At 30.4% G+C, this 27,206-nt stretch overlaps 2 protein-coding genes across 2 annotated transcripts; both read right to left on the bottom strand.

Moving 5' to 3' along the window:
- Nucleotides 1–16,350: 16,350 nt before the first annotated feature.
- LOC139870244 (uncharacterized mitochondrial protein AtMg00810-like) lies at nt 16,351–17,519 on the bottom strand. Its single transcript, XM_071858077.1, has 2 exons — nt 17,155–17,519; nt 16,351–17,053 (listed from the first exon to the last, which is right to left on the bottom strand). Exons 1-2 carry the CDS (start codon nt 17,517–17,519, stop codon nt 16,351–16,353), a joined length of 1,068 nt encoding a protein of 355 aa, XP_071714178.1.
- Nucleotides 17,520–19,532: 2,013 nt separating this feature from the next.
- Nucleotides 19,533–20,150, bottom strand: LOC139870243 (uncharacterized). The gene has a single exon (XM_071858076.1). The coding sequence runs from the start codon at nt 20,148–20,150 to the stop codon at nt 19,533–19,535; it is 618 nt and encodes a 205-aa protein (XP_071714177.1).
- Nucleotides 20,151–27,206: the final 7,056 nt, after the last annotated feature.

The following is a 27,206-nucleotide window of genomic DNA, read 5'->3' as shown; positions in this document are numbered from 1 at the left end:
GATGTGGGGGTAATCCCGGTAATTCTTTCGGAAATACATCGGGAAATTCTTTTGCGACGGGAACATCATTGATGCTCTTTTCTTCCGTTTGTACTTTCTCGACGTGTGCTAGAATAGCATAGCAACCTTTTCTTATTAGTTTTTGTGCCTTCAAATTACTAATAAGATGTAGCTTCGTGTTGCCCTTTTATCCGTACACCATTAAGGGTTTTCCTTTTTCTCGTATAATGCGAATTGCATTTTTGTAACAAACGATCTCTGCTTTCAATTCTTTCAACCAGTCCATACCGATTATCACATCAAAACTCCCTAACTCTACTGGTATCAAGTCAATCTTAAATGTTTCGCTAACCAGTTTAATTTCTCGATTCCGACTCGCTCGTTTCTTCTTCTTCGGTTTTGGTTCGTTTTGCCAAGTTTCTAGGGATATATGATGTTCCCCTAATACGAGCCGTCGTTTTCCACATTGGTTTAGAAAAACCTGGTGGTTTAGAGGTTCCCGGGTTATTGTCACAACTTAAGAAATACGGGTGTTGATGATACATATAAAGTTCATCGGGTTTGGAATCAAATTTCTCTATTTTTATGCCATTTCTCTTATTGTTCTCTTTTGTCTTATTAAATTGTGTTGGGGTAATTTCTATAACATCATCGGAATCCTTGTCGGGATCCGATTCATCGGAGAATTGGTAATCCTCCCAATACTTTGCTTCCTTGGCGGAAACACCATTGACCATAATTAACTTTGGTCGGTTGGTTGAGGATTTTCTTCTACTTAACCGTTTTATTATTTCCACCACTGGTTCTATTTCTTCTTCTGGTTCCGATTCTTCTTCCGGTTCTGATTCTTCTTCCGGTTCCGACTCTTCTTCCGGTTCCTCTTCGGGAACTTGTGAATCAGTCCACGAATCATTCCAATTTACATTTGACTCTTCATTATTATTAGGTGAGTCAATGGAACTTTTTCTATAGGTAGACATCTATCACATAATATCAAACACGTTAAGAGATTAATATATCACATAATATTCACATGTTAAAAATATATAGTTTCCAACAAAATTTGTTAAGCAATCATTTTTCAAGTAAACACGGTCGAAGTCCAGACTCACTAATACATCCTAACAAACTCGATAAGACACACTAATGCAAAATTCTGGTTCTCTAAGATCAACGCTCGGATACCAACTGAAATGTCCCATTCATATTGATTATAAACGTTCCATATTAATTGATTTCGTTGCGAGGTTTTGACCTCTATATGAGACGTTTTTCAAAGACTGCATTCATTTTTAAAACAACCATAACCTTTATTTTATCAATAAAGGTTTTAAAAATATTACGTAGATTATCAAATAATGATAATCTAAAATATACTGTTTACACACGACAATTACATAATGGTTTACAATAGAAATATATTACATCGACATATGTTTATTGAATGCAGTTTTTACACAATATCATACAAACATAGACTCCAAATCTTGTCCTTATTTTAGTATGCAACAGCGGAAGCTCTTAGTATTCACCTGAGAATAAACATGCTTTAAACGTCAACAAAAATGTTGGTGAGTTATAGGTTTAACCTATCTATATCAAATCGTAACAATAGACCACAAGATTTCATATTTCAATACACATCCCATACATAGAGATAAAAATTTATTCATATGGTGAACACCTGGTAACCGACATTAACAAGATGCATATATAAGAATATCCCCATCATTCCGGGACACCCTTCAGATATGATATAAATTTCGAAGTACTAAAGCATCCGGTACTTTGGATGGGGTTTGTTAGGCCCAATAGATCTATCTTTAGGATTCACGTCAATTAGGGTGTCTGTTCCCTAATTCTTAGATTAACAGACTTAATAAAAAGGGGCATATTCGATTTCGATAATTCAACCATAGAATGTAGTTTCACGTACTTATGTCTATTTTGTAAATCATTTATAAAACTTGCATGTATTCTCATCCCAAAAATATTAGATTTTAAAAGTGTGACTATAACTCACTTTCACAGATTTTTACTTCGTCGGGAAGTAAGACTTGGCCACTGGTCGATTCACGAACCTATAACAAATATGTACATATATATCAAAGTATATTCAAAATATATTTACAACACTTTTAATACATTTTGATGTTTTAAGTTTATTAAGTCAGCTGTCCTCTTTAGTAACCTACAACTAGTTGTCCAACGTTAGATGTACAGAAAAAAATTGATATATATTATCTTGAATCAATCCACGACCCAGTATATACACGTCTCAGGCTAGATCACAACTCAAAGTATATATATTTTTGGAATCAACCTCAACCCTGTATAGCTAACTCCCACATTACTGCATATAGAGTGTCTATGGTTGTTCCAAATAATATATACACATGGGTCGATATGATATGTCAAAACATTTGCATGCGTGTCTATGGTATCCCAAGATTACATAATATATTAGAATACATGTATAATACAATATAAGTTAGGTAGGATATGATTAATATAGATTTGTTACCAATTTTCACGTTGCTACAACAAGAAAAATTATCCAATCTTGTTTTACCCATAACTTCTTCATTTTAAATTCGTTTTGAGTGAATCAAATTGCTATGGTTTCATATTGAACTCTATTTTATGAATCTAAATAGAAAAAGTATAGGTTTATAGTCGGAAATATAAGTTACAAGTCATTTTTTTAAAGGTAGTCATTTCAGTCGAAAGAACGACGTCTAGATGACCATTTTAGAAAACATACTTCCACTTTGAGTTTAACCATGATTTTTGGATATAGTTTCATGTTCATAAGAAAAATAATTTTCCCAGAAGAACAACTTTTAAATCAAAGTTTATCATAGTTTTTAATTAACTAACCCAAAACAGCCCGCGGTGTTACTACGATGGCGTATGTCCGGTTTTACAGTGTTCTTCGTGTTTCCAGGTTTTAAATCATTAAGTTAGCATATCATATAGATATAGAACATGTGTTTAGTTGATTTTAAAAGTCAAGTTAGAAGGATTAACTTTTGTTTGCGAACAAGTTTAGAATTAACTAAACTATGTTCTAGTGATTACAAGTTTAACCCTTCGAATAAGATAGCTTTATATGTATGAATCGAATGATGTTATGAACATCATTACTCCCTCAAGTTTTCTGGATAAAGCTACTGGAAATGAGAAAAATGAATCTATCTTCAAAGGATCCTTGGATGGCTTGAAAGTTCTTGAAGCAGAATCATGACACGAAAACAAGTTCAAGTAAGATTTCCACTCGAAATAAGATTGTTATAGTTATAGAAATTGAATCAAAGTTTGAATATGAGTATTACCTTGTATTAGAAAGATATCTTACTGTAAATAATAAAGATTTCTTGAGGTTGGATGATCACTCTACAAGATTGGAAGTAAGCTAGCAAACTTGGAAGTATTCTTGATTTTATGAAACTAGAACTTGTAGAATTTATGAAGAACACTTAGAACTTGAAGATAGAACTTCAGAGAGATTAATTAGATGAAGAAAATTGAAGAATGAAAGTGTTTGTAGGTATTTTTGGTCGTTGGTATATGGGTTAGATATAAAGGATGTGTAATTTTGTTTACATGTAAATAAGTCATGAATGATTACTCATATTTTTGTAATTTTATGAGATATTTCATGCTAGTTTCCAAATGATGGTTCCCACATGTGTTAGGTAACTCACATGGGCTGCTAAGAGCTGATCATTGGAGTGTATATACCAAGAGTACATACATCTAAAAGCTGTGTATTGTACGTACGAGTACGAATACGGCTGCATACGAGTAGAATTGTTGATGAAACTGAACGAGGATGTAATTGTAAGCATTTTTGTTAAGTAGAAGTATTTTGATAAGTGTCTTGAAGTCTTTCAAAAGTGTATGAATACATATTAAAACACTACATGTATATACATTTTAACTGAGTCATTAAGTCATCGTTAGTCGTTACATGTAAGTGTTGTTTTGAAACCTTTAGGTTAACGATCTTGTTAAATGTTGTTAACCCATTGTTTATTAAATCAAATGAGATGTTAAATTATTACATTATCATGATATCATGATGTAATAATATATCTTAATATGATATATATATATATATATATATATATATATATATATATATATATATATATATATATACATTAAATGTCGTTACAACGATAATCGTTACAACGATAATCGTTACATATATGTCTCGTTTCAAAATCATTAAGTTAGTAGTCTTGTTTTTACATATGTAGTTCATTGTTAACATACTTAATGATATGTTTACTTATCATAATATCATGTTAACTATATATATATCCATATATATGTCATCATATAGTTTTTACAAGTTTTAACGTTCATGAATCGCCGGTCAACTTGGGTGGTCAATTGTCTATATGAAACCTATTTCAATTAATCAAGTCTTAACAAGTTTGATTGCTTAACATGTTGGAAACATTTAATCATGTAAATATCAATTTCATTTAATATATAAAAACATGGAAAAGTTCGGGTCACTACAGGTTTCGCGGTTGTTGGGTGTGTTTTACCACGATTGAAACAGCACAAAAACGGGTGTTCTATTAAGATGAAAAGTGGCAGTTTGGTGGGTTATGGGTGTCATATGGTGGGTTTCTTCGAACGTAAACTGAAACAGCAACAGACGAGCTGCAGTGGTAGTTCAAAAGAAAAACAAATTTGTGAAACGGTTTGCAATAATTAACAAGGGTGATGGTGGTTTCGTACAATGGTTGTGGACTGCAGGGTGACGAATGGTGATTCGTTGGGGAGTTAGAAGATGGTGATGATGGTAAACGGGTTGGGTCATGGTTCGAACAATAAATAAAGAGGTGGTGGATTGAAGTGGGTTTGATGGTGGTGTTGTGATCTAAGTGATGAAGGTAGTTATAGGTTTAAAACAGAAATAGATAGCGGATGTAACCAGTTACCATTTCTAATCATCATCGAGTCCTTTTCCCCGTCGTTCGAATAGGAAACAAAACAACAAGTAGTAGTAATAGGCTGTCCAAGTATAATAGTAAAAACAAAAACAATGATGATGTTTGAGTAGCTTGCTGATCGGAATAGTAGCCGTAGGTGATGGTTTATGAGGGTTTCGATCAAAGTAATAGAAAATAGAAATAGTAGGAACATAAATGGTGTTTGAATGATTGTAGCGGATATTAAGGAATGATTGAATCAATTTTGTAGGGATAAAGCATCGAAGGAGTCACAGGTTGTACAGAAGAGAAAAAAAATAATATAAATAAAATAAGATTGATAGTGATATATATTGCAATGTGTTAGATTATAGCTGTAATTGTATACTCCGTATCTGTATATCTTACTATATCTGTATCTGCATACATATAAATGGACATAATAATGTTATTGATATTAATCTCAAAATGATACTAATAAGAATAATGATATAAAAAAATATGATACATTTATTAATCAAATTAATAATAATACTTTTAATAATCATATTAATAATTAAAATTATAATTTCACTACTAATTATGATATGAATAATGATAACAATAATATTAACAATAATAATAACAATATAACAACACAATTGTATCAAATTTCTTATTTATGTATTTTACATAATAATAAATACACTTATATTTATATTAAATATCTATTCTAATAATAGTAATGAGAGTAATATTATTATTAGTAAAGATAACAATTTAGATGCACTAAACCTCATATTTATATATTATCTATAATAATATAATTAATACGGATATTAATGAAAGTAATTATTATAACAACTATATTTTAACTTGTTAATAACCTATTATTAATTATGTACTATTTAATAATCATATAATATTATATGATAACTTTTATTGATTAATTATTATTTATAAATTTATATATATATATATATATATATATATATATATATATATATATATATATATATATATATATATATAATTATAAATGAAATCATGTATATATAGATTCACTTTAAATTTCACTTAATTACTTTGTATCATATTCTACCTATTTGATTTTATTATATTATATTACTTCAATTTTTTATTTATATAATTATATTTATTTAATTATATATATTTTATATATATATAATTACTTTTATTTACAGCAATGGTTCGTGAATCGTCGGAAATAGTCAAAGGTATAAATAGATCTATGTAAACATTTCAAAAAATTTAGACTTAATATTACAGACTCTGCTTATCGTGTCGAATCATATAAAGATTAAGTTTAAATTTGGTCGGAAATTTCCGGGTCGTCACAGTACCTACCCGTTAAAGAAATTTCGTCCCGAAATTTGAGTAAGGTGGTCATGACTAACAATAAAAATGTTTTCATGACGAATATGAGTTGATAAGTAGAGTTTTATAATCATTGAGTAATATGGATAAATTTGATTATTTGACGAGCACGAGTGAAGCTATCACAAAAGAGTGAAATGAATATATAAAATTTCGTTTTAACTTTTGACGTTGTCTTGGTTAAATTTCAGAATTCAAGAGATTTAAAGAAAATCTTCGAAATCTAAAAGATTTGATTCTTCGGCGAATAAGGAAATCAAGATCTCCTTTGATTAAATGCAATAATCTATTTCGATTGCTCGATCGGATGTTTCTCTATAAATCCACCCTCTTCGTTTCCTTTATATTTTGGAGTTCCATACTTTTGTTTTCTCTTTCCGACTTTAAGTCAAGCGAATAATTGTCCAGAATTTTGTAAGTATGGAGTTTCGAATGAACATGACTAATGTTCTAAGAGTGAAATTATAATAGCACGATCTTGGTTGGTTAAATTATCGGAATTCAAGATAAAAGATAGAACTGTCAAGAAAATATGTTCTTGATACGTTTGGAGATTAGGTAGAATGTACGAGTCGTGTAACATGGCACATGATGACGTTATGGTCTGTGAATCATCACGTTTCATTAGAAACTCAACATGACTTACTGTAATATAATCATGTTGATCAAGTGTCATTATATTATACTAACTCATGCATCAATTCCCAACACTACTTCATAAACATTCATATTTTGATTCGAATTTTTCAGAATTTAGAAACGAAAACAGTTTCCTTTTTGATGTAACACTGATAACGCGAGAAGATAAATGATTTCGGATAAGAATAGTTATGAAATTATCTTCAGAAATATCAAGTATTCTTATAATAGAGAATACGATAATATCTTAGAATTTTAGGATCAATTTGTGATGAAGAAATTCATTCACGATGATTTAGAGTGATTAAGGAGTAAGGTATTCGCTAAGAATTTCATCAGAATCAGAATCATCAGGATTCTTTATGTACAATTTTAGTCCTTGTGATTTGTCCACAGTCTCCTTCATAATTTTGCATAAGCCGCTTTTTGGTACTAAATTTTCTATTGAGCGTTTCCAACACTCCATTCTTTATCATCAAACTTTCGACTGTTATGGTCGTTTACAGTTTTTGCTGCTTCATCAAAAATTTTCAAAATTTGGAGTATTGATTCGTAGATTGAGTGCTTTTCAGAAATTCAAAATGGAAGATTAGAATTCTAAGAGGTAAATGTTATATGTATACATATAACTGTTGATGTAGAAATGCTGCGAGATTCAAAATACTGTTTGCTGATTCTCGGTAATTGGTATGGCAATTCTTGTTATAAGACGTGGATGAGTATATGGTAGGGTTTCGATAAATGTAATGATTCTTCGGAAATCAAAGGTCAACAAGGTTGTTGGTAAGTTTACTGCTAATATATTGGAATATAAACGATTCTCCGGTAATGATGATGAAAAGGTAAACTTATATATCAAAGTTATAATAAGGCTTATTCGAATGAAAGGTTGAAGTTAATTTGCTGGAGCTGTGACAAAATTGGCTAATTTGATGAGAGATTGTAAAGTTATTTTCGGTAATAACAACACCAAAGGAGCTAACACAGACACGTGTTAAACGTTTACACAGGTTCTGAGTGTTTTTAGGTGCATAACTATATGCATCAATCTCTTCTTCCGTAGATGAAGTGCGGTTGGTTCATCCTCTCGATTGAGGTGTTTTCAAAAATCATGAAAGGTTTGAACGCAGATTGTAATCATCAAGATACAAATGAGGTTTAAGATGAATTCAAGTGGCAAACTTGAAGAAATATTTAGTTTCATATGTTATAATCAATATTTTAATTCATTTTAATTGTCCAATGTTATTAGTCCACAGTCGATAGTCCACAGTTAACAGTCCAATAATTCATATATAGTTTAATATATAATATTCGAATTAATTAATACGTATCGTGACCCGTGTACATGTCTCAGACTCGATCACAACTCAAAGTATATATATTATTTAGAATCAACCTCAACACTTTATAGCTAACTCAAGCATTACTGCATATAGAGTGTCTATGGTTATTCCAAATAATATATATAGATGCATCGATATGATATGTCAAAACTTTGTATACGTGTCCCGATATTTAAAGTGCGTAAAATAAATAACAGAAATTAAATGACGATAAATAAAGTGCGTAAAGTAAATAACAGAAATTAAATGACGATAAATAAAATTGCTATAATTAAACTACGATAATAAAATGTAATCAGTTAGCTAGGAACAGTTAGCGAAGATTTAACAAAATTTCTCATAGTTAATTTGTTTGTTTCTAACAAATTTTATTTTGTCCAATGTTTTCTTCATTATGCCACTTGTTGGATTCTGATAGATTAAAATCCAAATATGAAATTGAATGAAAATGGTTATTCTGCAGTGAACGGATACGTATATCTGTGGATGTAAGTAGGATAGTAAATGACTGTTGAATTAGATTCGAAGAATGTACAGTATAACTTATTAATGTGAAATCTAAATATTCCTCGGGTATTACCTACCCGTTAAAATGTTTTCACCATTAACAGTTTGTACAAAAGAATTTTTAATTACAATCTTTATGAAAATATACTTTCATATATATTCTCTTCAGATGTAATCATGGATTTAATGAGTTAATATAATATTAATCTCATTTGATTTATCGTTAGAACTAGAATACATAATCTCTAAAACATTAGAGATTACATAATCGCCATGAAGAACGAAGATAATTGATGTAGAACGATACGTAGAACGATGATTATACTCAAGGTACAGAATGAGATGTTGAGGCATGGATTGTTGATGGTACTGGTGCTATTTATTGATCGTACTGTTGATGCCGATGATGTTGCTGAAGCTGGTAAATTTTGCACCATATTCTCCAAATTGATTACTCGAGCACGAAGTTCGTTGAGTTCTTCTATTACTCCAGGATGATTGTCAGTCGGAACGAACAGATGAATAAGGTTTAGAATCTTAGATAGAATATAATTGTGGCGAGATATTCAGGAAATGAGGGTGAAAATGGTGTTTCGGACTAGTTCGTCGGTAAGTGCTTCAGATTCATGGCCAAGAAGGAAATTTGGTTGATGGAAAGTATCGCCTTCTTCTCGTTTCCATTGGTTAAGTCGGCAACGAACTCATCAGATGAATTGAAGATGACTAGTTTGGTTGATCCATTTCATTTACACTGCTTTCGGAGCTTAGGTGAATATCCATGTCGGAATAGCTATCGGAATCCGAGGGTTTGAACTAATTGCGAGTTCCATCTCGTACGATAGAGTAAAGGATTTTTCGATATGAAATGATTTTCGAATATTGGGTGATACTCTAACTACATAGAATATATATATATATATATATATATATATATATATATATATATATATATATATATATATATATATATATATATATATATATATATATATATATATATATATATATATATATATATATATAGAACAAAAGATTTCGTAGATTACGAAGGAATTTACGGCATATGTCAGGCAAATCTACAGTAACAGATACGCTAGGATATGAATTATCAGATACGCTAAGATATAAATTTTGTCTATACAGTATTCATGCAATCAATGCAGTAAGATGTGTCTAGACAAGGAATGATAATCAGGTAATTTCCTAAGGATGATAAGTAGATGATTTTCGACACGAAATGATAAGCAAAACTTTTGACATGCAGACACGGTCGAAGTCCAGACTCACTAATGCATCTAAACAACTATCAGTTAGACACACTAATGCAAGACCTGGTTCGCTAAGACCACCGCTCTGATACCAACTATAACGACCCGTCCTAATCCATCTGGACGAATACATTACATTTGGTTACATCGCGAGGTACTTGACCTCTATATGATACATTTTACAAACATTGCATTCATTTTTAAAAGACAAACTTTCATTACATCGAAAGTTGATGGCATGCATACCATTTCATAATATATCCAACTATAATTGACTTAATAATAATCTTGTTGAACTTAACGACTCGAATGCAACGTCTTTTGAAATATGTCATGAATGACTCCGAGTAATATCTCTAATATAAGCAAATGCACAGTGGAAGATTTCTTTTGTACCTGAGAATAAACATGCTTTCAAGTGTCAAACAAAAGGTTGGTGAGTTCAATAGTTTAACATAATCATTCATTTTCAATAATATAATAGACCACAAGATACTCATAAATATACGTCCCATGCATAGAGACAAAAATCATTTATATGGATTGAACACCTGGTAACCGACCTTAACAAGATGCATATAGAATATCCCCATCATTCCGGGACTCCCTTCGGACATGATAAATTCGAAGTACTAAAGCATCCGGTACTTTGGATGGGGCTCGTTGGGCCCAATAGATCTATCTTTAGGATTCGCGTCAATTAGGGTGTCTGTTCCCTAATTCTTAGATTACCAGACTAAAAAGGGGCATATTCGGTTTAATAATCCAGCCATAGAATGTAGTTTCGATTACTTGTATCTATTTCGTAAAACATTTATAAAAGCATCGCATGTATTCTCAGTTCCAAAAATATATATTGCAAAAGCATTTAAAAAGGGAGTAATGAAACTCACCATACTGTATTTTGTAGTAAAAATACATATTATAAAACTGAACAATGCAGGGTTGGCCTTGGATTCACGAACCTATATCAGTTATATATATTAACATATATAATGGTAATAGAACAAATTTATGTATTATTAGTGAATTAATTGTTATTTTAATTATGTGTTTCATTAATAGCCTAATTAATTACATTTATTAATACTTATTAAAAAAATATTAATATAGTTATGTTGTATGTAGTAAATATGGTTTTATTTAACTAATAGTTATTTGGTAAAATAATATTGATAATAATAAAAAGTTGTTTCATCTTATAATAATAATAATAATAATAATAATAATAATAATAATAATAATAATAATAATAATAATAATAATAATAATAATAATAATAATAATAATAATAATAATACTGATAATAATAATAATAATAATAATGATAATAATAATAATAATAATAATAATAATAATAATAATAATAATAATAATAATAATAATAATAATAATAATAATAATAATAATAATAATAATAATAATAATAATAATAATAATAATAATAATAATAATAATAATAATAATAAAATTGATAATTTTTATAAAAATGATACTTCTAAGAATAATGAATACTAATAATAATAATAACTATAAAAATAAAATTTTACTAATAATAATACTAACATTTATATTAATAGCTATAATGATAATAATACTACTAATAATAATACTAATACCTATGATAATAATAATAATATTAATGATAAAAATAATAAAAGAGTACAACCTTTGAAGAAGGAGCTTTAAAAATAAAACGCCACTGCCCGGGCTCTAACTCGAGACCTCTAGTTTAACACCTAACACTCCAACCCATCGAACTGTTTATTGTTTTCTATCTTTAATTAGCACATTAAATCTCTTAAACCTATATATGTAGGCTGCCTTCTTTTTACAACCAAACAAGGAGACCATTAACAACAATTGTAGAGGTTCTGCGTTTGATTCTCGAACAACCTAACAGCAACATACACGATCATCACTCTTTCACCAAACCATCATCAATACGATTCATCATCATCCATATCATAGCTTAATTTATCATCACATCGTTTTAAACTATATCCATCTTCATGATAACGCATCATCATCATACCAATTATCATTATCAATATCATAATCCTAATCATCTAACTACTTTCATCTATGTATCATCTCATACCCTTTTTTTAGCATCATCATCGTCTTCGATATCCTAATCGTTCACATCATTATCATCCCATCAACCCATTCGTATAATACTATCATAATCATCAACTTAATCATCATTATAGTCTAATCACCACTAATATCATTTCGTCATCAAGCTTGTTCATTACCTCATCCTAATCTCATTATCATCATTATTCTTATACTAACTATAAACTACCATTGTTTACTTGATTCGTTCAATTATCATAGTAGTCAAAGACGTGTTGGTTCACGGCCCACTAACAACATAAATAACTAGCCTAAAAATCCACTACACATTTAAATATGGTTTAGTGGAACATAAAGGAAAACGTATAGCATAGTAAAATAAGCAGCCATCGTTTCTTTTCTTTTTTTATAAAACCAGCCACCAAGTGAAAGATTTAGGGGCTGTCAACACTACTGTAACCCAAACACATCCAAGTGGTTTTTTATAAAATTATCCCACTAAAACTTTATCATCTATATCATGATTTCATGTATCCTTTTATCTCGATAGCTCTCATCCTTGCCAATATCATAATCATCACAATTTTTGCTGTAAAGGAACATGAATGATAACGGTAGCACGGTTTGCAGCAAAGTTACTAAAAATATATATAGGAACGAACGAGGCAGTAGTAAGAAGGGTGATTGTATGGGTGACTTTAAGATGGTGGTACTTCGGGTGTTCATGCCCAGTAAACTGAACGAAAGAAGCAAGGTTATAGGGAAAAAAAATAAGTAAATAAATAAATAACGATAATGGTGGTGGTGGTTTCGCGGTTGTTGGGTGTGTTTTACCACGATTAAAATAGCACAAAAACGGGTGTTCTATTAAGATGAAAAGTGGTGTTTTGGTGGGTTATAGGTGTCATATGGTGGGTTTCTTCGAACGTAAACTGAAACAGTAACAAACGAGCTGTAGTGGTAGTTCAAAAGAAAAACAAATTTGTGAAACGGTTTGCAATAATTAACAAGGGTGATGGTGGTTTCGTACAATGGTTGTGAACTGCAGGGTGACGGATGGTGGTTCGTTGGGGAGTTAGAAGATGGTGATGATGGTAAATGGGTTGGGTCATGGTTCGAACAATAAATAAAGAGGTGGTGGATTGAAGTGGGTTTGATGGTGGTGTTGTGATCTAAGTGATGAAGGTAGTGATAGGTTTAAAACAAAAATAGATAGCGGATGTAACCAGTTACCATTTCTAATCATCATCGAGTCCTTTTCCCCGTCGTTCGAACAGGAAACAAAACAGCAAGTAGTAGTAATAGGTTGTCCAAGTATAATAGTAAAAACAAAAACAATGATGATGTTTGAGTAGCTTGCTGATCAGAATAGTAGTCGTAGGTGATGGTTTATGAGGGTTTCGATCAAAGTAATAGAAATCAGAAATAGTAGGAACATAAATGATGTTTGAATGATTGTAGCAGATATTAAGGAATGATTGAATCAATTTTGTAGGGATAAAGCATCGAAGGAGTCACAGGTTGTACAGAAGAGAAAAAAATAATATAAATAAAATAAGATTGATAGTGATATATATTGCAATGTGTTAGATTATAGCTGTAATTGTATACTCCGTATCTGTATATCTTACTATATCTGTATCTGCATACATATAAATGGACATAATAATGTTATTGATATTAATCTCAAAATGAGACTAATAAGAATAATGATAAAAATAAAAAAATATGATACATTTATTAATCAAATTAATAATAATACTTTTAATAATCATATTAATAATTAAAATTATAATTTCACTACTAATTATGATATGAATAATGATAACAATAATATTAACAATAATAATAACAATATAGCAAAACAATTGTATCAAATTTCTTATTTATGTATTTTACATAATAATAAATACACTTATATTTATATTAAATATCTATTCTAATAATAGTAATGAGAGTAATAATATTATTAGTAAAGATAACAATTTAGATGCACTAAACCTCATATTTATATATTATCTATAATAATATAATTAATACGGATATTAATGAAAGTAATTATTATAACAACTATATTTTAACTTGTTAATAACCCATTATTAATTATGTACTATTTAATAATCATATAATATTATATGATAACTTTTATTGATTAATTATTATTTATAAATTTTATATATATATATATATATATATATAATAATTATACATGAAATCATGTATATATAGATTCACTTTAAATTTCACTGAATTACTTTGTATCATATTCTACCTATTTGTTTTAATTATATTATATGACTTCAATTTTTTATTTATATAATTATATTTATTTAATTATATATATATATTTTTTATATATATAATTATTTTTATTTAAAGCAATGGTTCGTAAATCGTCGAAAATAGTCAAAGGTAGAAATAGATCTATGTAAACAGTTCAAAATTGTTAGACTTAATATTAAAGACTCTGCTTATCGTGTCGAATCATATAAAGATTAAGTATAAATTTGGTCAGAAATTTTCGAGTCGTCACATCATAATTGACAACATTTTGTAGTAAGAGATTGTAAAATTGTAGGATAAAGATCCAGATCCTATCTATAAATTTTTGCTCAATTTATAATCAACTTTTCATGAAGTAATTATAAACAAGAAAAATATAAATGAACTTCGTAGGATGTCAATAAACTCTTGTTTAATCAAGAGTCTGACCATATAATAACAGTAAATAATCTCCCGTTTGGATCACAGAATCCAATGGGCTTCCGGCGGAATTGAAATTGAATTTAGACACTACGCGTGTCTAAATTCAATTCCAATTTCGCCGAAATTCCATCGGATTTCGTGAACGGGACCTTAATCTACCAACTTAACACTGTGTCATGACAAAACAATATCATGTAGCACATATTTCAACAAAATATTAGTTACTGAGCAATTTTAATCAATCCATATAACCCTGCTATTAATAAGCTAACATTTTACTACAAAATTGAGCCCTGCATTACAGTTTCTTATGAATATTTTATTCTATAACAAACGCATACTAAAGATAGATATCAGTTACAAAAGCAAACCAACTTAACATCAACCGGCCAGCAAAACTTAAATATCCAAATTCTGCAACAAATCAAAGGACCCCGTACCAACTTTAATAGGTAAACCAAGACAACTACTAGTCGTTGACGTCTCCAAATCATCCTTGAAACCATGAGAAGCAGCTTCCACTATAAACTTAGACACAGTCTCAAATGAAATTTTAAGAAACGGAGACACAGATTCAGATATGCTCCCAAATCTACTCATGGATCTATACCACCCGAATGGGTCATATGGTCAGCAATAAGACTCAAATGCCTGTTAAAAGAATCAAAAGAAGAATCACAAGATATAATCCTTCAATCACAGAAGGTGAAACCTCTAATCACGAGAGGTTAAACAAAGCAAAAAATAAAGAAAACCTAAAGAAAACTTATGATTTAGTTCACACAGTAAACACTGATTCACTCTTAAATAAGATCAATACAGTTTGATCTTGTTATTACTCACAAAACAATCAAAAATTTAAAACCCTAGAACCGGAGAGAGAGAGATCGATACAGATGAATGAATCAATAAATTAAACAGAAAATAACTTAATATATAAATTATAAATTGCATCCAAGCCCCTCATGTTCTCTTTTCTTCATTTCACTAGCAGCACCAAAGAATCATCTCTTAAACTTTAGCCACAACTTTAACTTTGACAAAATGACTCCAAGGTTCCTGCACAACTTAACCCAGAAATTAGAACATGTAAAAATGAATCATAGTTAGATTGTTATTCAATTTAACATCCCCCCTCAATTTAACTATGAAAAAAGATTAAACAAAGTTAATCTTTCACACAACAAATTATGTTGTGTTCCACTTAACCCTTTGGTAAAAATATCAGAAAGATTTTCACTTGATGTTATAAGAGAAGTTTCAATAATACCATTACTAATTTTATCTCTTATAAAATGTAAATCTATCTCAAAATGCTTTGTTCTTTCATAAAAAATAGGGTTTTTTTTTTTTGCAATTTGTAAAGCAGACTTGTTATCACAAAAAAAAATTTATAGGAAGAATAGTATTAACTTTCAAATCTGTTAAAACTTTTAAAATCCAAATAACTTCACAAGTAACAGAAGCAGGGGCTCTTTATTCTGCTTCTGCAGATGACCTGGAAACAGTGGATTGTTTCTTACTTTTCCATGAAATCAAATTATTTCCCATAAAAACACAGAATCCAGTAACAGATTTTCTAAGCATACTTCCTTTTGCAAAATCAGAATCAACAAAAGCAGTGACAACAAAATTATTATTTCTTCTTACAGTTATACCTTTACCAGGACAACCTTTTAGATATCTTAGCACCCTAAAAGTAGCTTTTAAGTGAGATTTAAGTGGTGCGTGCATAAACTGACTTAAACAATGCATAGCATAAGCAATATCAGGTCTGGTAAGAGTAATATAAATCAATTTTCCAATAAGCTTTTGATATTCACTTATATTTTCAAGTGGTTGGTCAGATGAGTCATGATCATCTAAATTAGAAAAAATAACACCATTTTCTAAAGGAGTAATAGCAGGTTTACAGCCTAACAAACCAAATTCAGAAATAACTTCAAGACAATACGTTCTTTGTGACAGCACCAAACAATCATTATTATCAAGTAATTCAATACCAAGAAAGTATTTGAGATATCCTAAATCTTTGATTCTACACTTGATTTTAAGAAACAATTTACATTCATCAATAATTTTGGTGTTACTTCCAGTTAAAATGATATCATTAACATAAACAAGAAGATACAAGCAATCAATTTCAGAAACTTTAACAAATAAAGAATAATCATTAATGCTTTGTATAAATCCAAATTCATATAGAGCATTACAAAAATTTTCATTCCATTTTCTAGGAGCTTGTTTTAAACCATACAAAGACTTGGTTAATTTACACACTCTTGTATCAGTTTTATCAAAATAACTTCAGGTAAGGACATATAAACATCTTTAGTTAAATCACCATACAGAAAAGCATTGTTAATATCTATTTGACATAAAGACCAATTCTTTTGATATGCAATAGATATAATCATTCTAGCAGTAACCATCTTAACAACAGGTGAAAAAGTTTCATCAAAGTCAATTTCTTCTCTCTGATTATATCCTTTTGCAACAAGCCTATCTTTATATCTATCTATATCACCAGTAGACTTATATTTGATTCTATAAACCCATTTACAACCAATAGGTTTTCTTCCTGAGGGAAGTTCAGTTAATTCCCAAGTACAGTTCCTATTAAGAGCTTCCATCTCTTCATTCATTGCTTCAACCCAATGTGGATCTTGAGATGCCTCTATGAATGATTTTGGTTCATGCCCTTTGCTTAGGTTGGAAATAAAACAGTAGTTTTCTGACCCTAACTTAGAATAATTCAAGTATCAATCTAAATTGTATTTTATTTTACTATTCATGACAAAATCTCTGTATTTTGAAGGTAAAACAGTTCTTCTACTTGATTTTCTAAGTTGATCATTAAAAACATTATCAGTATTAGTATTTCCCTCAGGGACAGTATTTATCACAGTGATTTCTTCATTAGAACTTGCAGGAACATCTTCACTAGGTAACTCAAATGAGTCAACAACTAGTGAAGGTCCACTACCATCATCTTTTGGACTGTCTCTCCCTTCATCAATGGGATTTTCAGAAAAAATGGTTTTAGATTCAGTCTATGTATCAATATTGAAAACATTTTTGGAAACAGTAGAAACATTATCACTTTCAAAATAATCAAAAAAGTTTAGATTGTTTAAACCTTTTTCTTTGAAATCAACTTTATAAACATTATCAAGCTTGAAAGGAAAAATATGTTCATAAAATTTTACATCTCTAGAAAAAATAAAAGTTTTATCTTCCAAACAAAACAGTTTGTAACCCTTTTGAACATTAGAATAACCCATAAAAACACATTTTAAAGACCTATTAGAAAACTTATCAGAATTATTTAAAATTGTAGCAAAACAGAGACATCCAAAAGTTTTTAAATGGGAGACTTTTGGACATGAACCATACACCAACTCATAAGGACATTTTCCAGAAAGCACAGAAGATGGAAGCCTGTTAATAAGATAAGTAGCAGTTAAAATACACTCAGACCACAAATACAGAGGGATTCCCCCCTGAAACATAAGAGATCTAGCAACATTTAAAAGATGTCTATGTTTCCTTTCAGCAATGCCATTCTACAAGATGTTTGATGAATAATTCCTTTATTAGTGATAAAACAATTCATTTTATTACTAATAAACTCAGTTCCATTATCACTTCTTATTACTTTAATCCTTTTATCAAACTGATTTAACATTAGATTATAAAAAATTTCAAAATAGTCAGCAACACCAATTTTGGATTTAAGTAAATAAGTCCAAACAGCTCTAGAATAGTCATCCACAATAGTTAAAAAATATTTAAAACCTTCTTTGCTTTGAACCTTATAAGGACCTCAGGTATCTAAGTGTATTAATTCACCTACATGTTTTGATTTATCTTCACTAAGAGGAAAATGGTCCCTTGTTTGTTTTGCTTTATGACATACATCACAAGGTTCATTTATTTTTACATTTTCTATACCAAGACTATTATCAAGAATCTGCAAGACTTGATCTGCAGGATAACCAAGTCTGCAGTTCCATATATTATGTTTAGACTTAGCAGAAGTAAAGTTAGACACAAATTGCTTACCACTATTAACCTCATCAAAAAAATATAATCCATCAGACTCACTACCAGTCCCCATCAATGTTTTATGAGTTAAATCCTGTATATAACATTTCTTCATGTCAAAACTTACCATACAATTATTATCTTTAATCAGTTTATTAACAGACAGTAAACTAACACAGTATTGTGGAATAACTAAGACATCAAACAGTTCAATATCATTAGAAATTTTTAAGTTCCCCATTTGTAAATATTTGCCACAGTACCATTAGGATGATTAACACAAAGATTTAAATCAGTTATATCAACAACATTATTAAATTTTTGAGAAGTTGAAACCATGTGTTGATTAGCTCCAGAATTAATTATCCAACCTTTAGATGTGTTTTGAGATGATTGAAAATAGTTTGAAGAATAAAATTCACTAAAGTTGTTATTAAGAAACACATTATTATTCAGGAAATATTTGCCATATTAGAATCAACAGATTTTACATTTTCCTTATCATTCACCAAACTTAATAGCTTCATAATTTGCTCATTAGTTAACTGCATAGAAGACTCTACACTAGCACACTTGTCAATACCAGAATTATTACTATTAAATCTTGGTGATCATTGATTAAAAGGCTTCTTAATATAACCAGGTGGATATCCAATCAACTCAGAACATCTATCAACAGTATGCCCTAACATATTACATTTTGTGCATTTTAATGGTGGATTTCTATATTTTCTTCTGTTATTACCACTGTTATTAGAATTATTGAAACCAGTTTTACTAACAAAAGCAGTGGATTGAATTTTAGCATTTTGAGTCTGATTAGAATGCATTCTATGTGATTCATCCCTAGAACTTATTGAAAAAGCAACTTTGACAGATGGCACAGGGTCACTAGTGAGAATTTGACTTTTAATAGGTGTATACACATCATCTAATCCCATTAAAAACTGCATAAGTTTTAAAAATTGACAATGCTCTTGAAATGACTGATTAGCTGACACAATATCATCAATTTTTACCATATCATCAAATTGTCTCCACATAGCATTTAGTTTATGATAATAATCAGATAAAGACTGACCAACTTGACTACATGAGTTAATTTTTTGATATAGATTAAAAGTTACAGAAGCATCAACTTTATCATAAGTTCCTTTTAACTCATTCCAAACAGATTCAGCAGTTTTTGAGAATATTTGACCATTGTACACATCTTCAGATAATGACATTAGAATTCAAGTTAAAACCACATAATTGCATCTATCCCATTGGCCTAATAACACTTCATCATCTTCATACTCATACCTAACACATGTACCATTAATGAAACCTAGTTTATTTTTAGTCTACAGAGCAAGTTTCATAGCACATGACCATACATTATAATTTTCTGTTCCTTCTAGTTTTTGTGTGATTAATGAAGCACCAGATGTGTCACTAGGATGAAGATATAAAGGATCATTAAATTCAAGATTATGAATCTTAGTGATACTAGCAGAACTAACAGAACTATCATCAGACATGGCTACAGTAACAAGAAAAGATCAAATAGTCTATTTTAAAGAAAAACAGTAAACACACAATATCAAACAAAATTAGACACACAGTAAAAGATAATCATGTAAAGATTCAAATAAACAGATTAAGTAATTAGAACAGTAAACATAAACAAATAGCACACAATAACTGCAATAATTCCACAGTTCAGACTGTAAGGAAAGAGAAACAAACCCCAATCGACTGGTTACTAACCAGGCAACCTGTAGAGATGATTTACATTATAAATGGTCAAGATCACACTACGCTTGATCAGGTATTCATAGATCTCAAGGGCTCTAGATCAAGAGTTGGGCGTAGTGATCTGGTCGAAAGGGTGAGAAAATAAAGCACGAATAAACACGAGACTCCCCTTTGTAGAATAGAACAAAGAAGAATCCAAGAAGCAGATGAAACAACAGTAGTAGCGGAAGAACACAATTAGGGTTTTGAAGTGAAACCCTAATTTTTCAGATCAATGAACCTCAACACCAACAGGATCAACAATCAAACCCAAACACAGAGAATACACTCTTCTTCCAATCGACTGAAAGAAGAAGAATAAGAGATACCTAAACCCTAATTTTTCAATTCAATTGAAAAACCAGCAACAAACACGATCTAATAAATCAATATTGCCGTTCTGATACCATAAAAGAATCAAAAGAAGAATCACAAGATATAATCCTTCAATCACAGAAGGTAAAACCTCTAATCACAAGAGGTTAAACAAACCAAAAAACAAAGAAAACATATGATTCAATTCACACAGTAAACAATGATTCACTCTTAAACAAGATCAATACAATTTGATCTTGTTATTACTCACAAAACAATCAAAAACTTAAAACCCTAGAACCAGAGAGAGATCGATCGATACAGATGAATGAATCAATAAATTAAACAGAAAATAACTTAATTTATAAATTATAAATTGCATCCAAGCCTCTCATGTTCTCTTTTCTTCATTTCACTAGCAGCACCAAAGAATCATCTCTTAAACTTTAGCCACAACTTTAACTTTGACAAAATGACTCCAAGGTCCCTGTACAACTTAACTCGGAAATTAGAACATGTAAAAATAAATCATAGTTAGATTGTTATTCAATTTAACACCTGTAATTAATTTCAACACCGTAGCTCCCAAAAACATTTTTCATCTCCAAAATAATACTTGTTCTTGCATTGTATAAATATTGTTGGAATAAACATGGTTAACATCGAGATCGTCTTCCATATCCCAAAATGCAGGTAGTTCGACTCCAGAAGCTTGTAACGCACACGGTAAATACTCGTAGTCGTCTTGTTTTTCCATTTTTCGTTCATTTTGTTGATTTCGGATTGGTTCTGATTCCATAAAACTTGTTTAACGTTTAAAGTGTACTTGACTGGTTGGAATTGTTCAAGTTTTCCCGAGCCCTTAATGTAGACTTTCTTTGCAGAATTGCAGCCTTTTGCGCGACCTGCAAAAAAGATCAATTATCATTAAATCAAACTAATAAGCATGTGCTAAAAACAAGGTTGGAAAAGTTGCAAGACGGAAACGAGTTGGTTGGGACTTTGAGACGACTAGTTAGTGGAGACAGGGTCGAGTTGGACTTTAACTAACATTGACTTTTAGTAATATATATTTAGCATATATATGTCACACATAAATATATCATATATAAATATTTCAAACGTATATATTTCAAACATATGTATAGGGCATAATCTTAGTATAAACAGGGGCGGACCTACATGGTACCGACCGGTAACACGTGCCACCACCCAAATATGCGGTCTAGTGAAAAAAAATTAAGGGTTTTAACTAGTGACACCAGTGAATAAGGCCGACCTTGGTACCGAGCCACATAGGTGACGACTCAGAGCATCAATATACAGAGGGCACCAAATTTTAGTTCATGTTGTGTATATGGAAAAAAGCTTGCTTGTATTTTAGTGGTGGAAAAATTGGGGTTGAAGGAGGTGACTGATGAGAGAAAGAGGTAATTGAAAAAGATGCACGTTACTTTACAATTCCTTCGTACTAAATATTCTATTATAACCCTTACTATTAATTGAAATTCCATTTTGTACCTTACATATATGTATGTAAATTGGTCGAGTTTTCAAAAATAGTTTTTTTTTCATTTTTTTTATCAAAGCATCATTTGTTTTATTGAAGTTAAGTATTTATGTTCTAAAATTTTTAACTTAATTTTGAAACTAACCTGATTTAAAAGCTGTTGTTATCACGTTTAAAACATTTATATATAGTCGTAAGCCGTTGATTATTAACTTTATGGTGTTGGTTACCTAATAATACAAGTGTTTATATATATATATATATATATATATATATATATATATATATATATATATATATATATATATATATATATATATATATATATATATATATATATATATATATATATTAAGGACAACTCTATAGTTGTGTTTACCAACTAATTAAAATTAAAGATGAAATCTATAGACTTAAATTATCAAAATATCATGACGCTTAATGAATTTTTCATTTGACCCTTAGGCACTAAATATATAATTGTCTAAAACAATGATTGTAAAAATGTTTCATAAAATCAATGGAAATGATAATAAAAAAAAGTAGAAAATAGAAATTTAAAATTGAACATGTAAATTGTATATCAATATCTTGTAACTTTGTACAAGCCTAACATATATTGTCTTTAATTCAATAATTAAGTGACAAAAAAACTACATTATTCTTTTTATTCATTTTATAGTTTACTCATTACATTTTACCTACTTTAATCAACGACATAAAAGAATTTTACCTCACTAATTTTATCTATTTATGAAACTTATCTATTAATTTGAAACAATGTAAAAATAAATATTTACCAATTATATACTAGGTCAGATATATAAACTGACCGTAAAATAAATATTGGCCTATTAACTTTTTCTAATGTTGAATTCTTTGTTTTACAATAAACTAAGCCCTCTCAACTCTAAGTTCTAGTTTCGCTTCTGAAAGAAGTCATCTAGTAGAAATATTTTTGAATTTTAACTAGTATCACCAGTGACTACAATATCTAGATCCGCCACTGAGTATAAACAATTATTAAGAAAATTCAACTAACTTTGACCAACCTTGACTTTGACCGACTCAGACCGCTCATAGTTATTTTAACATTTGAAAACAAGATAAAGAGATAACGAGAAAGAACACAGAGAACACGGAATAGCAATTAAGACATTATAATGATGATGCATAGCTGACATAATCAGATATAATGAGAAGAATGCATGTACGAATGCAATAGCATACATACAAACATATGCGTGATCACATCCACACATCATACATATGTGTAAGCACACACAGATAGTTTTAGGCGTGTTGGTGATTTTAGTGTCATCCAACATACGTTTTAGTTAATTGCGATTTAATTGAATGCAGGTGTTAAAAAGCTATACAGCTATACTTAAAAACGGGTTCGGAGAGTGTGGAGTACACGCCCGTAAGAGTTGGCTACTAACTGTCGCGCAAAATGCGGGGGTCAAGGGGCTGCGCCCCCTGGTGGGGTCCGAGGGGCAACGCCCCTGACCGAAATGACACTATCTGTTACTATACGTTTTAATGAAAAGGTGTCATTTAACAGTTTTTCCCGCCTGATTTGGAAGGTTGTATCCTTTGCCAAATGAGAAGTTATATCATTTTTAGTTCTCATTTTCTACATTCATTCTAACCAACAGAAAACACACACATCTCTCAGATAATTCGATCAGTGATTTCGTTGCCAAAAACACTGATTGCGTTGTTGTCTTATCCCTGTAAAGATTTCGTGCAACTGAGGCAATCGTTGGGTTGAAATACTTTATAGAGAAAGTGAACAGGGGCGGACCTACATGGTGCCGACCGGTAGCACATGCCACCACTCAAATATGCGGTCTAGTGAAAAAAAAAATTAAGAATTTTAACTAGTGACACAAGTGAATAAGGCCAGCCTTGGTATCGAGCCACATGGGTGACGGCTCAGAGCATCAATATACAGAGGGCACCAAATTTTAGTTCATGTTGTGTATAAGGAAAAAATCTTGCTTGTATTTTAATGGTGGAAAAACTGGGGTTGAAAGAGGTGACTGGCAAGGTTGCAAAATTCACTATTCGGGGATTAATCGGTCGGGACTTTGGAACGATTAATCGGCAAATATTAAATTTTAAAAATTATATGTGTAACTATAGAAAAAACCATAAATATAAAGATAAATTTCAACATAATTGTCTAAAATTGTTCATTTTGCTTCAAAACTATAAAATTCTAGTTTAAATTCATGCTAAAATGTTAACCATTTTTTACTTTGGCTGACTTTGATTATCAAATTCGATTTTGATCCACCAAATGACGTTGACCGTTTAAATACACGGATTTTTGAAAATCGAAACGGATTGCTCCTAAAAATGATTAATCGAGGATTAATCGGCGAGTAATCGGGTTTTTTACAACACTGGTGACTGGTGAGAGAAAGGGGTAGTTGAAAAAGATGCACGTTACTTTACAATTCCTCCTTACAAAATATTCTATTATAACCCTTACTATTGAATGAAATTCCATTTTGTGCCTTACATATATGTATGTAAATTGGTCGAGTTTTCAAAAATAGTTTTTTTTTTCATTTTTTTTATCAAAGCATCATTTGTTTTATTAAAGTTAAGTATTTATGTTCTAAAAATTTTAACTTAATTTTGAAACTAACCTGATTTAAAAGCTGTTGTTATCACGTTTAAAACATTTATATATAGTCGTAAGTCGTTGATTATTAACTTTATTTTTTGAAACAACAGAGGAAAATTATTATAAAACGACTAGCAAGGCGCTAGCGAAAGAAAATTACAAAGCGTTTAACGGGTTTTGTTACCACGCCGTCCAATTAACTTGGCTCGTATGAAATCTAGAATACATCCATTCAAAAGCGTTAACAACTATGCTATCAAAAACGTGTGATTTCTTGAACTTTGCATCGTTGAAGATATGACTATTACAAAGGCGCCAAATATTCAAGTGTTTTTAACTTTATGGTGTTGGTTACCTAATAATACAAGTGTTTTTAAATATATATATTGAGGACAACTCTATAGTTGTGTTTACCAACTAATTAAAATTAAAGATGAAATCTATCGACTTAAATTATCAATATATCATGACGCTTAATGAATTTTGCATTTGACCCTTAGGCACTAAATATATAATTGTCGAAAACAATGTAAAAATGTTTCATAAAATCAATGGAAATGATATAAAAAAAAAAGAAATTTAAAATTGAACATGTAAATTGTATATCAATATCTTGTAACTTTGTACAAGCCTAACATATATTGTCTTTAATTCAATAATTAACTGACAAAAAAACTAAATTATACTTTTTATTCATTTTACAGTTACTCTTTACATTTTACCTACTTTAATCAACGATATAAAAGAATTTTACCTCATTAATTTTATCTATTTATGAAACTTATCTATTAATTTGAAACAATGTAAAAAAAACATATTTACCTATTATATACTAGGCCAGAAATATAAACTGACCGTAAAATAAATACTGTCCTATTAACTTTTTCTAATGTTGAATTCTTTGTTTTACAATTAACTAAGCTCCCTCAACTCTAATTTCTAGCTTCGCTTCTGAAAGAAGTCATCTAGTAGAAATATTTTTGAATTTTAACTAGTGACACCAGTGACTACAATGTCTAAATGCGCCAATGAAAGTGAACACACGATTCAAGAACGAATCCAGGCAGTCAATTCATACCCAATTTCTAACAAGACGCACTGTTGAAATGATGATCCACCTTTTCAATATCACACTTCAAGTAATATCTACGGACTACGGGTAAGTGACTTTACGACTTCTTACTTATTTATTTATGATTATGTATCATGTTTTAAGGTATATAAGTTTAGGCTTCATTTTAAAACTTGGGTTTCTTAAACACGTCACAAGCAGAGAAGAACATGAAAATGACATCTTCTTCCTCTCAAAGTTGCACCAAACCCCAAAATGAAAAATTCCAACTGAAAGTGGTCGTCGAAAGGCAGTAAAATTTCGAACATCGTATGCTAATCAGCTAGGAGAGATATAATGTTACAGATAAACCGGAAGTTCAAGCAATATATGTGTAAAAAAAATAAAAATAAAAAATCCACGTAATGATATTGGTACTCTGGGCAAAGACGCTTAAGGCTAGTATTTATAGACGCACAATCGGCGGTTTTGCCAATAACCGCCATGTTCGTAACTGCCCATTCAATAACCAACTCTAGAATCTTCTGATCGCCCACAACCTACTACATGGTCTCCACGTCCTCCTATAATTTCGGACATGCACTAGCTCAGCACAACTTGGTCAATGATGAATGGACGCCACACTTCCGGTAGCGTGGCGTTATGTTGACTGGTCAAAGGGGAGCCCATGACTTCTCCAAGTTTTACGAGTTAGGAATAGAAAATTAAACCCCTTAGCAAGTTTGGGACGTCATGTGCCACACGTGATAGTTCGATATGTGACGTACGTCATTATAAAACATACCAGAAAAGAATTTGAGGTCCTAAAATATTCTTTTTTTTAACAGCGATTGGGATCACCCGAGGGGGACTAAACCACCCGTTGCGATCATCACCCGTTTCGAATATGTCGATGCAGCGATAATAACCCCGCCCCCATCGCTGCCCGGGAGGAAACCTTGAAACCGATCTCAGGGCACGGCCAAGTAAAA

This window comes from Rutidosis leptorrhynchoides, chromosome 10, assembly GCF_046630445.1.
Source record: "Rutidosis leptorrhynchoides isolate AG116_Rl617_1_P2 chromosome 10, CSIRO_AGI_Rlap_v1, whole genome shotgun sequence".
Lineage (NCBI taxonomy): Eukaryota > Viridiplantae > Streptophyta > Magnoliopsida > Asterales > Asteraceae > Rutidosis > Rutidosis leptorrhynchoides.
The sequence above is the reverse complement of the archived record's forward strand: the minus strand, read 5'-3'. Positions and strand labels throughout refer to the sequence as shown.

What these genes read in the sequence shown, in the direction of transcription:
- LOC139870244 (XM_071858077.1), bottom strand. Translation starts at nt 17,519, where the DNA reads ATGAATGAAGAGATGGAAGCTCTTAATAGGAACTGTACTTGGGAATTA. An exon ending in TTGATAAAACTGATACAAGA is followed by an intron (nt 17,054 to 17,154) that starts GTGTGTAAATTA and finishes ATTTATACAAAG; the next exon opens with CATTAATGATTATTCTTTAT.
- LOC139870243 (XM_071858076.1), bottom strand. Translation starts at nt 20,150, where the DNA reads ATGTCATTATCTGAAGATGTGTACAATGGTCAAATATTCTCAAAAACT.